The sequence below is a fragment of the Thermobia domestica genome, chromosome 11 (genome assembly GCF_964235325.1).
Source record: "Thermobia domestica chromosome 11, izTheDome1.hap1.1, whole genome shotgun sequence".
In the NCBI taxonomy this organism is placed as follows: domain Eukaryota; kingdom Metazoa; phylum Arthropoda; class Insecta; order Zygentoma; family Lepismatidae; genus Thermobia; species Thermobia domestica.
In genome coordinates, this window is record NC_137464.1 from 238,646,437 (window position 1) to 238,660,216 (window position 13,780).

At 35.3% G+C, this 13,780-nt stretch overlaps 1 protein-coding gene across 1 annotated transcript in view; it reads left to right on the forward strand.

Moving 5' to 3' along the window:
- Nucleotides 1-9,975, forward strand: part of LOC145665507 (3-galactosyl-N-acetylglucosaminide 4-alpha-L-fucosyltransferase FUT3-like) — a 33,786-nt gene extending 23,811 nt beyond the window's left edge. Inside the window, exon 2 of the mRNA XM_081732813.1 lies at nucleotides 8,555-9,975. Within this exon, the coding sequence (XP_081588939.1) occupies nucleotides 8,632-9,975 (1,344 nt within the window). The 5' untranslated portion in view covers nucleotides 8,555-8,631. The remainder of the gene's footprint in view (nucleotides 1-8,554) is intronic.
- Nucleotides 9,976-13,780: the final 3,805 nt, after the last annotated feature.

Below are 13,780 nucleotides of genomic sequence, written 5' to 3' on the forward strand. Positions count from 1 at the left end.
GGTTTGATCGTGTCAAGTGCCTGTTATTTATGACAGGGCAGTAGTTCCAGTGTATTTTCGGACGCCGTGTTGGTCCGACATCACGTATAACTAGCTTCGATCGTGAAGCAACTGCAGGGAATAGGGCAATAAAAATCAATATTCCAGTATTGGTCCCGTGGGATCAATGTGGCACAGTGGGAAAGTTTGCTGTTGGGCCCATCGAACAAACGCTACAAGTAACATGTCAAATCACTTAATTTTAAAATATGACCGTGCTTCAATGTCTCAGATTCTCTTCATTTTTTTCATATATTAATACCAATGAAATTATGCTAAATTATTTTTCTTTTCGATTTTTTGGATGAGAAATCGGGCGGAGAGAAATTTTTGAAAAATGTGAATTTTGCCACAATTTCACTTTCTGGCACTCAGCATCATAGAATAAAATTACCATAACTTTCTTAATTTTGAAGTTACTGGGTTTATCCAGGAGTCAAATGAAAGCTTAATTTTCGCTCTTTCAGAAGATCCTAAGTAATCTTGCAAAACGTTACACTGTCAAACATTAATGGGCATACAAAGCAAATTTTAGGGGTTTTACAAATTGTGCTATTGCTCAAAAGTTACAAGTATGAAACTTTTGAAACTTTTTTGTACATTCATCTTAACACGTACATAGTATGGTTAAAAAATAAAGTTTTTTTGTATTTTTGTAATTATTATTTCTTATGTACGGAAATATAGTGTTTTAAGTTTTGTTACAAATTGTGTCATTGCTCGTATGTTACAACTATAAAACATTTGAAACTTTTTAAATAGAATCATCTTAGTACATACATGATATGGTTAAAAAATAAAAAGTGTGCTTTTGGTAATTTTGTATTTTTTTATTTTACGTGTCCGGAAATATACTGTTTTAAGTTTTATTACAAATTGTATAATTGCCCATAAGTTACAAGTATGACACTCTTGAAGCTTCTTTTTATAGAATCATTTTATCACATACATGATATGGTTAAAAAATAAAATATGTATTTTGGTATTTTTGCAATTATTATTATTATTATTATTATTATTATTATTATTATTATTATTATTATTATTATTATTATTATTATTATTGTTTTAAATGTACAGAAATATATAGATTTACTGTTGTTAACAGATTATGACTTTCCTTTAAAGTACTGATGGCCAATTCCGGAATTTTTACTTTCCGGATTCCCGAAAGTACAATCTGAAAAAATCGGAATTCGGAAAAATTCCGATTTTGGAAATCTGGAATTCGGAATTCGAAAAATAATTCGATTTCGGAAAATTTTTACCATCCCTACTCTGAAGTGACAACTGTCACACTAAAACTTTTTCAAGTAATCATCTTAGTAAATACTAGGTATGCTTAAAAATAGAACTGGTGTAATGTGTATTTTTGGTATTACCATAATATATATTTTTGTACCTTAACTGTGACTTTCAACTTTTTTCCAATTGTACCATCGCTTACAACCATCAAACTTTTGTAACTTTTAATAGGAATAGTTTGCATTTACTAAATATGATTAAATAAAAAAGGGATACCTTTTTTGTAATAATCTTGTTGTTTTGTGAATGGAAAATGTAGGCTTAGCAATGTAAGGGGTTGAGTGATTATTACAGACCCTATCAAGAGAAATAAGAAATAATAGACAAATGTACATAGATGAAAACAATAAACATATATACCAGTAATACTTCTTAGAATTAGATAGATTTACATACAAAATGTTGTGTCCTATATTTCACCGTTCATTCTTTTCATTGATGATATGATGTCTTCTTTTAATGTTGCATTCAGTTGCGTAAGTCCGGGCTGATTGGCTTGTAAGAGATGAAACAGGAACTTCCCAGAGGATACTTTCAAAAGGTATCCAACAAAAGTTTTCATTTCCTGGCCAGTAGAATACAGAAGGCCCAGAGCGATTCATGAGTTGCACTCTGACGTACAAAAACAATAATTACAAAAATACAAAAAGCACACTTTTTATTTTCTAACCGTATCATGTATGTCCTAAAATGATCCTATAAAAAGATTTCAAGATTTTTGCAGTTGTAATTTACGAGCAATGACACAATTTGTAACAAAAGTTAAAACTGTATATTCTCATACATGTAAAATATCAATAATAATAATAATAATAATAATAATAATAATAATAATAATAATAATAATAATAATAATAATAATAATAATAATAATAATAATAATAATAATAATAATAATAATGCCAAAAGCACCTTTTTTATTTTTAACCATATCATGTATGCGCTAAGATGATTCTATTTAAAAAGTTTCAAAAGTTTCATAATTGTAACATACGAGCAATGACACAGTTTGTAACAAAACTTAAAACACTATATTTCTGTACATAAAAATTAAGAATTACAAAATACAAAAAAAAAACTCTTTATTTTTTAACCATACCATGTACGTGTTAAGATGAACGTACAAAAAGAAGTTTCATAGTTGTAACTTTAGAGCAATGGCACAATTTGTAAAACCCCTAAAATTTGCTTTGTATGCCCATTAATGTTTGACGGTGTAACGTTTTGCAAGATTACTTAGAATCTTCTGAAAGAGCAGAAATTAAGCTTTCATTTGACACCTGGATGAGGCCAATAACTTCAAAATTAAGGAAGTTATGGTAATTTTGTCCCATGATGCTGAGTACCAAAAAGTGAAATTGAAGCAAAATTCACATTTTTCAAAAATTTATCTCCGGCCCATTTCTCATCCAAAAAATCGGGAAAAATTAATTTAACATAATTTCATTGGTATTAATATATGAAAAAAAATTTAAGAGAATCTGAGATATTGAAGCACAGTGCTCTAGGTGATTTGACATGGTGTGACCCTACAGTCAACATAGAATTCAGCATAACTTACATCACGCTGCCCGATGAAATGTGTATATGTTAACATCAAACAATACAACTAGAAAATGCTTTAGATTGACAAAAATCACCTGAGACACACTTACAACAAGGCTTTGTGGTGGACAAACACTGTGTTCGTGGTTTTTTGGAGGTTCTTCTGTTTCCTCCCACTTTATTGATTCCACCATTTCATTCATTTCTCACCATCACCGTATCCTTTAGCCTAGCCGGCATAATAGTGGGAGGAACGTAAAACTCAAATATTTTATTTTTATTTTATTTAAAAAGATGTTCTGGGATACATTATATCATATGCTTTACATGTAGACGAGAAAATAAATGCTTCTGAAATCTGTATCTTGTTATCGTAACTATGTCGATAAAGCGAAGTGAAAAGGAAATCATAAAACATTTTATGAATCGCACGTCAAACTTTTATACCTTTGTTGATTATATATTTACATAATTTCTGGTCGAAGCACTGCTCTTCTAGAGAGAAAGATTGCAAAAGCAAGAAAAAAATGGTAGTTGCAAGGCACGTCATTCGGGCTTGGTACTGGACTTTGTACCGTGTCGCATGATTTTAATTCCCCTGATCAAGGCAAGAAATTTACAGTTTGAGCAACTCTTCTTGTTTGTCACTGATAACGGTTGGTAGTGCTTTTTATATACAGCAAAATGTTTCACTTACTTTCAGACACTATTTTCTCAAGAATTGTTTGAGAAAAATTATCACAAAAACACTATTTGTTGTTTTACACTACAAACTTCATGTTGCTCACTATAAGGTGACTCAATACTACAATTTATTTTCCACACTTCAACTAGGATTGCCATTCTGGAAAATAAAATTACCGGCACTTCCTCAATCTTTCCTATGATGTAAGTCTAAGTGTGAAGTATCTCTGTTCGGACTCATCGATGGGAAAGAAATCTACTGTCGTGGACAAAAGTGAAATAGTGCCTGTACTCTGCATACCCTTAGTACATTCACTAATAAGCTTAATAGATACACTGTGCTTTAAAATGAGAAACTGAAGTCGATATTGATCAGTTTATTGTGTTTACCAATAACTGCCACTTCTTCAAAATTGTCGAAACAGATGAACAAAATATATTAACCGTTGATAGGTGGTTACAGAATGGAAATTACTTTTTAAATTTATACTTCAATATACTGCAACAACTCTTATTAGAAATACCTAAGGGTTGTTCGCCAACAATCAATGGACAATATAATTTTACCGCTATGTTTATGCCTGACAATTATGACAAATTGTATACTTACAGTGTGTCTCTATTGTTAAAACATTGTTCCAGAATAAAATCTAATTGTTATCAAATTTCTTATGTTAAATAAATAAAAAAAAAAACTGCCATAGGTTAAAAAAATATATCACTTAATGTGTAATACAACGGAACTTTGTATTTGAAAAGGTAATTTTGAAGAATTTCGAAGTTCGATGTTTTATTCTGGATTATGGATTTCAAAATACCAGTCATAAAGTGGCTGGTAAGAAGTTTGTACCGGTCACCGACCTTAATCAAAATAACAGCAATATTTCCGGCTGGGTCGGTGAATACCGGCCAGTTGGCAATCCTAACTTCATCACTTTTAACAATTTTCTTCATAATATGAACAATAAAAAAAAAATCGTAGAGAATCAGAAATGTGTTCATATCAGAGGTGGATCCAGTGGGCGATCGGGGCAAACTCCCCCCCCCCTTTCCCGAAGAGAAAACTTTCTTATTTTATATATCAATAAAAACCATCCCAGAGTTTGGGGCTCTGAAAAACAGGTCTAAATAGCAGTATTACAACCTCCCCAGAAGTCAGTCCTGGATCCGCCCCTGGTTCATATTTCATTAGACATATAAAACATGTCAGAATAGAAAATAAGGTATATCTACAGTCGTGTTGAATAATCCGCTCAGTCAATCCTGGTAAAATTTTGTAGGAGGGATTAGTGATTTGTGATGTAAAGGACGCAGTATGGTTAAATTTGGAATCGCTTCTGCTTCAGAGCAACAATCATCGGATAACCACTCCCTCCAATACACTCTGGTGGTTTTGTAAACTTTTCATTGAACCCACGTCATTATTTATCTTTATTCTTTCTTATGGAATGACACTTTTTCTTTGATTCTTACACATTTTCCCATCTTTTTAATTCAGAATACGATAATTAAATGTTTTCTCGCGATACAGTACAAATTGAAATATGGAACAAATTATTACATAATTTAAATAAATATAAAATCACCTGGAAAAATTTTCCATGTAAGTAAAAACGGGAAAAACTTTCTTTTCAGACTTCCTAGCTAACTTACGCATAGGTATAAAACAAGACTTAGAAAACGACTGTCCGCCTGTTAGTCATGCACAAGTATAAAGAGACTTAGAGAACGACAATGTCTGCCTGTCTGTCATGCATAACAAGACTTAGACATCAAGTATATCCGTTTGTCTGTCATGCATAAATATAACAAGACTTAGAGATCGACTATTTCCGTCTGTCTATCATTCACTCCAGTGTTGGGTAAGTTACTTGTAAAAATGTAACGCGTTACAAGTTACTTTACTTTCTCTTAAAATGTAACGCGTTAGTAACGCGTTACTTGCCCCCAAAAAGTAACTGTTACTTTACTTCGAAAGTAACGCGTTACTAACGCGTTACTTTTAGGTCCGAAACTAAAAATGTGAAAAAAAATATGACTTCAATTTTCCGTACTACTATTACTACCGCTATTATTATTATTATTATTATTATTATTATTATTATTATTATTATTATTATTATTATTATTATTATTATTATTATTATTATTATTATTATTGCACTTTCTGAATCGCTTTATGTAAATGTAAGGACAAATTTTTACTTGATATATGAACATTTTCATACAATGTAACATTGATAAAATGCCATACTGCGTTAGTCGTTCGTAGGGATGGACACGTACGAGTTCGAGCGAGTTTTCTTTGACACTCGATTCGACTAGAAACAGACATCTTTGAGCTCGGCCCGAGAACTCGACTCGAAAAATTTCCTCCAACTCGACTCGATTGGAGCCGAATTTCGAGTCGACTAGACCCCAATCCGGTGTGTAGTTTCGAGTACATTCTTCAAGTATATTACATAAAAAGTATAATTATTATCAATGACACTACTACAAGTTATTATTATTATTATTATTATTATTATTATTATTATTATTATTATTATTATTATTATTAATATTATTATTATTATTATTATTATAACAACACTGTATATAAAAAGAAAGATAGGCGGTTTGTATTTGAATACTAAAAAGCTAGTTGATTGCCAACCTCGGTAGTCGTGAAGTCTAGGAGTCAAGGACATTGTTCACGAGCTTCTGAATTTGGGTTGAGGGTTTAGGTTGAGTATTCGGGCTCGAGCCGAACACTGTTAAAAGTTATAGGGCACTGGCCAAATATCTTCAAAACTGCTCGGCCCGGGTTTAGAATTGTCAACGACTCGGGCAGCTCGGCTCACAGCTCATTCACTATCGACCAGAACCGAAAAGTGAGCCGAGCCAACAGCTCACCCAACCGACTCGGCTAGAGCCCTCGGCTAAGTTGAGCCGAACCGAGCAAATGGCTCATCCCTACCAAGCCAGCTCGAGACGATGGTTCACCCCAAGTGAACCAGCTCGAGCCATCTTCTCAGTTGAGCCAAGCCGAGCTGAGCTTGTTATAAAAAATCTCTTGTGGTCTCGCTATTGAGACGAGACGAGATGCAAGCAGTATCCCATCTCGTGAGCAACACTAAAAGTATTCCATAGTACTGTTTCTCATGGCTTTCGTTTTCCAGTGTAATCAGGCCATGATTTCAATACGACTTAAAACGAACGAGCCATTTATCAAACTCGACTGGACTCGAAACTCGACGCGAAAAACTTAATCGGCTCGGAACTCGACTTGAGGATATTACCCTTGACTTGACTCGAAACCTGACTTGAATTCGATACGAGTCGAATTTTAGCTCGACTCGTGCTCATCCCTATGCGTTACAAAAAATGGTTGCTTATAATTATTCTGCTCACCGTGTGCGTGGGTTTGCTCGAGGTTCTCCTGTTTCCTCCCACTTTCTTCATTCCACCATTTCATTCATCACTCATCATCACCGTCTCCTTTAGCCCAACTGGCATAACCGTGGGACGTAAAACTTAAAGATTTCATTTCATTTTTTAATTATTCTGCTAAACTAATTATATAATAATAACAATGTTGTTATGTAAAATTAAAAATAAAGAATATAGAGAAACATTACACTACTCTATAATCAACGGGACTCTAGGATAAGCAAACTGATCTGAAAGAACTCAAATATTACATACCATTAGCAAACTATTGTCTAGTAATAAAGCAGACCTGCTCATCAAAACAATTTATTCATATTAACCCCTTACTGTAAATCGTTAATTATTGCACCCTAGTTGTTGATAAATAATTTCCTCCGGGGCACTTCAGACACGTTACTTTTAAATTCTGTCCACCATCATCCTCAGCTCTTAAGAAAAAAGTATTCTTTCAAATGTTCGAACAGTAAAATATTTTCGTTCTCCATCTTTATAAAAACAACACCAATGAAAGTAAAATAGACTACTGGTACCATTGCACTCCTAGTTCACTCACTGAATGTATTGATTTGGAGCTGTCAAAATCTACGACAAAATCTTCCAGGTGATTGCAATCAGTACATGTGATTCCCAAAGGCTGTCCTCATCTTCAAAAAACAGCAAGTGGCACTACGAACTTATTTGTTTCTCTGTGTGTCTGTGACTGTCTGTCACTGACATACGTAGTTCATGCTCGATTGCTTCATTCTGAGAAATTCACTTACAGGAAAGAAACATTTGTTTCCGAAAAAAATACATATATTGTAATTACTCATCCGAAATGTAACGCGAAAAAAGTAACGCAAACTAGGTACGTTACTTAAAAATTTGTAACGCGTTACCGTTACAGTTACTTTGGAAAAAATGTAACGCGTTACTAGGAAACGTTACTTAAAAAGTAACGCGTTACAAGTAACGCGTTACTTGCGTTACGTTACTTCCCAATACTGATTCACTCCGACGACCTCCAGATTACTGGTTGAGCGCCTTGACCACTGAACCACGATCACTACGCGGTAAATGATTCCCCTTCAGTGTGTTTACGTATGTAATAACTTAAGTTGTTTTTAAGTCTTTGGTTCTCAATTTTGTTTCTTCTCCACACCAAACTACAGATATGATAGATTGAATTCTCATACTCTGCATTTGGTTTCAAAGCAGTCGCCATTAGCTGGTCAAGGACTTATGTCTGCCACTATACATTGCCTATGGGGTTATGGTTATGGCTATTCGAGATTAACACTTTTCAATAAAAAATGGAGCAATTTGACTTATTGAACAAGTTTAAAAGAATAAAAAAATTTTCTGGTCTTACTTTTAGCATATTTTTATGTGTATTGACGTTATCATCAGTTTGATTTCTATCCCATTAAGAGTGTTTAATATAACAAAACTTTCTTATTACTGCCTCATTTTGTACTTTTAATATCAATTGTTTCTAAATATAAATTATTTCTAAATAAGAACAGTTTCTGTTAGTCTTAACTCTAATTTTTTATATGTTTACTTTCAGATTTGATGTCAAATGATGCTCTACAGAAGTAATTGCCAATAACAAGGAATCAATAGTTGCAAATTGTGAAAGAAGTTATGTGCTTGGCTCACATTCATAATAATAACAAAATATTTATAAAAGTTCTGATTATCTTTGTTTTACTATTTTTTTTAAACTTGTTCTTTTCCCTTATCTTTGAACCTAGTGATGACTATTTTGAATTATTTGAGAACAAAAATATTCCTGTGCTGACAATACCTAAACAAGAAGAATACATCTATACAAACTGGAGAAATTTATCAGCTCGTGAACAGGAAACATTGTCTGAGTTAGGTCGAAGACTTCTGTTGTGGATACCTGCTGCTAATAAAAAGATTAAAAATCAAAGAAAACCAACAAAAAGTGGTGTAAGTGATCATAGTTTTGTAAAACGTAATTTCACAGTGTTAATATGGAAGTTTGGTCCCCAATTGGAACGTCGACATATTTATTGGTACAGCAGAAAACCTCATGATCCATTAGCCTTATGTTCAGTTAAAAATTGTCAATTTTCGAATATCGATGAAGATCTGTACAAAGCAGATGCTGTTGTGTTCCATATGCAGTTAATAGAAGGACCAAGTATATTACCAAAATGGCGAACGGTACATCAAAGATGGATTCTTTTAACAGATGAAAGTCCCGAACACATGTTTGCTGTAAATACCAAATATACATTACATGATTATAACAACATTTTCAATTGGACTATGACTTACAGAATGGATTCAGATATATATGTGCCTTATGGACGAACAATTCCATTGACCAATAATAATAACTTTAATGTAACTAAAAACTATAACAAAGAAAACACAAAAATGGCGGCTATTCTTATATCTGATTGTGGTGAACATAATCAGCGTCTGAAATACGTGAAACATCTACAAAAATACATAACAGTTGATGTATATGGAAAATGTGGAACTCTTAAATGTTCAGTGCGTATGACGTCAAACTGTAAAGCTTTGTATGACTATAAATTTTATTTAGCATTCGAAAACAGTAATTGTAAAGAATATATTACAGAAAAATTATGGTGGAATGCTTTTTGGAGTGAATCTGTTCCAGTTGTTATGGGAGCACCTCGTGAGGATTATGAAAAATTACTTCCTCCGAAATCTTTTATTCATGTGAATGATTTTCGTGGTCCAAAAGACGTTGCGAAATACCTTCTTAAATTAAGTAAAAATGATACGGAATACAACTCTTACTTCCAATGGAAACAACATTACATAGTGGTTAATGAACATGGCTACTTTCAGACACCAGTGTTTCATTATTGCCGCATTTGCGAGGCTTTAAACTATAATAACCCCTCTCCTAAGGTTTACGAAAATTTGGAACAGTTCTGGAATGTAAACACAGACTGTTATGCAAGTAAATGGGAATTAAATTGACCAAAAAGTACTTTTAAAAAAATCTGAATGTGTATTTATTACGTTTCTCTGTTCTAGCAAAAGAAGGGTATTATTCATAATGCCCATATTTCTGGAGTTTCGTCTCTTATAGAGGAATGAGGAGTATGAGGTAATTGTAACACATGAGTTGGCAACTGTGCATTGTTTCAGCCACTCGCCACTTACGGCGCTAGTTGTGGGTGGACACAAATGGCTTTTCGTTTGGAAAATTAGTTTCGCTCAGTTATTCGATTTCTGTGGGCGAAACATGTAACTGCGGCTGAAATTCACCGTCAGCTGGTAGAGGTTTACGGCAAGACTGTAATGTCTCTTCAGCATGTCGTAGAATAGTGTTGAAAGCTTCTGGAACGTCACTGACTAGAAATAGTGACCAGAAGATCACCACATTGTTGAAGCAGTTTCGCTGGGACATCTTTGACCACCCTCCCTGCAGTCCAGACCTCTCTCCAACCGACTTTCATAAGACTGTCGCTTCGCTTCAGACGAGTAAGCAAAACACCTCGTTTCAACGTGGCTGAATACGCAATGAGAAGATTTTTTTTTTTTTTTTTTTTTACCAGGAGGGAATATTGAAATGCATCCCACGATGCGACAAGTGCCTCAACCGAGGCTATGTCGAAAAATAAGACAATGTATGTACTATCTGTTGACTGGATTGGTTAAATGAAATAATATATAAATTTTTCACTGCAGGCTTTGTAACCTTACTTTCTAACCACCCCCCGTACTAACTCTAATTAATCAAGCTTGCGCCGTTATTTGGTACGATTCTTTGAATATATTTTATTTATAGTAATTTTTAAATATATACTCTACTCGATTTCAAAATAAAAGTCCACTCACTTCTACACGAAATAAAGTATTTATCCTAATTGATACCTAATTTCTCATATTTCCTTGTAAAATGAATCTGACTGTCTTGAATCAATGCAGATGCCGCGGTAGCTCAGTAGTAGAGCGTTCACCTCTGGTACTTGGGGTCCCGGGTTCGATCCCAGCCCCACCAAGTGAGCTTTGTGGTGGACAAACACCGTATGCGTGGGTTTCCTCGGGGTTCTACCGTTTCCTCCTACTCTCTTCATTTCATTCATTACTCATCATCACCGTCTCTTTTGGCATAAGCGTAGGATGTAAAACTCAAAGATTTCAGTTCATTTTTTGAATCAATGCATCTTATTGTGTTCGTTTTTTTTTCAGAGAACTAAGTACTTTGGCTAGAGAGTCTGAATTACAAATACTTTCAAGTCCGTCAATTTGCAACCTTTTAAAATGAAAAATAACTAAAAACGTTATCCTTTTGTCAACGAAATTACTGTGCTTGAATTTAAATTGAAGAATATAAAACATTTTATTTTATGCAAGTTTCACTACACAAGTCTTAACTTACTCAAGTACAAAGGGTGATCATAAAGTAAGGTTGCAAAGCCTGCAGTAAAAAGTGTACATATTATTTAATACAACTAATTCAGCCAACAGACAGTACATACATTAGGTTATTTTTCGACATGGTCTCGGTTGAGGCACTTGTCGCATCATCGAATAAGTTTGAAGATTCTCTCCTGGTAAAAATCGTATACTTGCGTGTTCAACCACGTTGACAAGAAGTGTTTCATCTCCTTATCTGAAACGAAGCGACGGTCTCCTAGGTGCTACTTCAAGCGCGGGAACACTCCTTTAAGCGAGTGCCTTGAAGTGAGGTCCGTGCTGTAAAGAGGATGGTCGATGATGTCCCAGCGAAACTGTTTCAACTGTATTGTGGACTTCTGGGCTGCATATTGGGTCAGCTACAGTGCTCCTTGTCAATGATGTTTTCTTTGTCATCCGCCAACTTTCGACACCATTCTGCGACATATGGACGAGACATTACAATCTCTCCGTAAACCTCTACCAGCTGCCGGTGAATTTCAGCCGCGGTTACATGTTTCGCCCACAGAAATCGAATAACTGAGTGGACTTCTTCTCAAGACTAGCTTTTGGAATGAGTCGCCGTTTGTTTTCTACCAAGGACGTTATAAAATAGAGGATCTGCCCATTCGTATCTTCAACATATGAACTCAGTCAAGCCAAAAAAAAAAAAAAACGAGCATCGTCTGAGCCTTCACGTCTGATTGGCTACTCTCGTTTCCGCCATGATTGTTGGCTCGAAGCATTGCGATCTTAGTGGCAGGAAGTGGACAGAGTAGGTGTGGCGAAGCTGTGACGTATGGCTTCACGATTTTCTTGTATGGGCAGATCCTCTATTTTATAACATCCTTGGGCAAATGCACCACCACACGACTCTTATTTGGTATACGGACAAAATCTCGCGGCCGAAACATCGCCGCCCAAAATCTCGCCGGCCAAAACCTCGCGGGACAAAATCTCGCCGGGCCAAAACCTCGCGCGGCCAAAACCTCGCCGCCCAAAACCTCGCGGGACAAAATCTCGCCGGGCCAAAACCTCGCATGGCCAAAACCTCGCCGCCCAAAACCTCGCGGGACAAAATCTCGCCGGGCCAAAACCTCGCGTGGCCAAAACCTCGCCGCCCAAAACCTCGCGGGACAAAATCTCGCCGGGCCAAAACCTCGCCGCCCAAAATCTCGCAGTGCCAAAACCTCGCCGCGAATAAAACTTTTCTTTAAAATTTACCCAATGTGTTTCCTAATATACAATTCCACATTACAAATAATAATAATAATAATAATAATAATAATAATAATAATAATAATAATAATAATAATAATAATAATAATAATAATAATATAACAATAACAATAATAATAATAATAAGATACAAAACATCGTGTGCGTGGGCTTTCTCGGGTTATTCCCGTTTCCTCCCACTTTCTTTATTCGATCATTTCCTTCATTCTGGTCATCTACGTCTCCTTCAACCTACAGGACATAATCAAGGGATGTCGTAAAAACTCATATATTGTTTCATATTTTCATAAATATTATTAGATTTTTGTTAAAATTTTAAGTTTTTGGATGTTCCAAAGTTCACGAAACTAACCTCGTTAGTTGTCATTACTTTCCTTATGCAGACTTTCTTTCCCTATAACCAGTTTAAAAACATCCTGTCGCCCTACCTTCACATTGAAATCCTCTAATACAGAAATAGAATTTTCATATGGTATCGCGGGACTTGGTCAAATACCCGTGATACTTCTTCTGAAACAGCGTCTTTTATACCGTCATCCTTATCATCTGTTGGAACATTTACATTTTGGTCAGGCGAGATTTTGGGTATGGCGATATTTTGGGGCGCGAGGTTTTGGCCAGGCGAGGTTTTGGCCCCGCGAGATTTTGGCCCGCGACGTTTTGGGCGGCGAGGTTTTGGCCAGGCGGGGTTTTGGCCCGGCGAGATTTTGGCCCGCGAGGTTTTGAGCGGCGAGGTTTTGGCCAGGCGAGGTTTCGGCCTGGCGAGATTTTGGGCCGCGAGGTTTTGGGAGGCGAGGTTTTGGCCAGACGAGGTTTTGGTCCGCGAGGTTGTCGCCGCGAGGTTCTGGCCGCGAGGTTTTGTACCCAAACCCTCTTATTTCGTTTTCACGCAAATTTAACTAATTTGGTAGTTACTTCATACTTTAAGAAAAGAAAAAGTACATGCTAAAATGTCGCACTCTTTGTCTAACAACGTAGCCTCTTCTTATACTGGTACAAAGTAATTTTACCCGTTTATCTTTAAACTGTACTAATACGAAAATGTATTTTTTTAAAAACTACATTTTATAAGTTTGAACACAATTTCCAAGGTGCAACTTAGCTTATCTTCAGTACTCAACTGACTGCAGGACAGCCTACT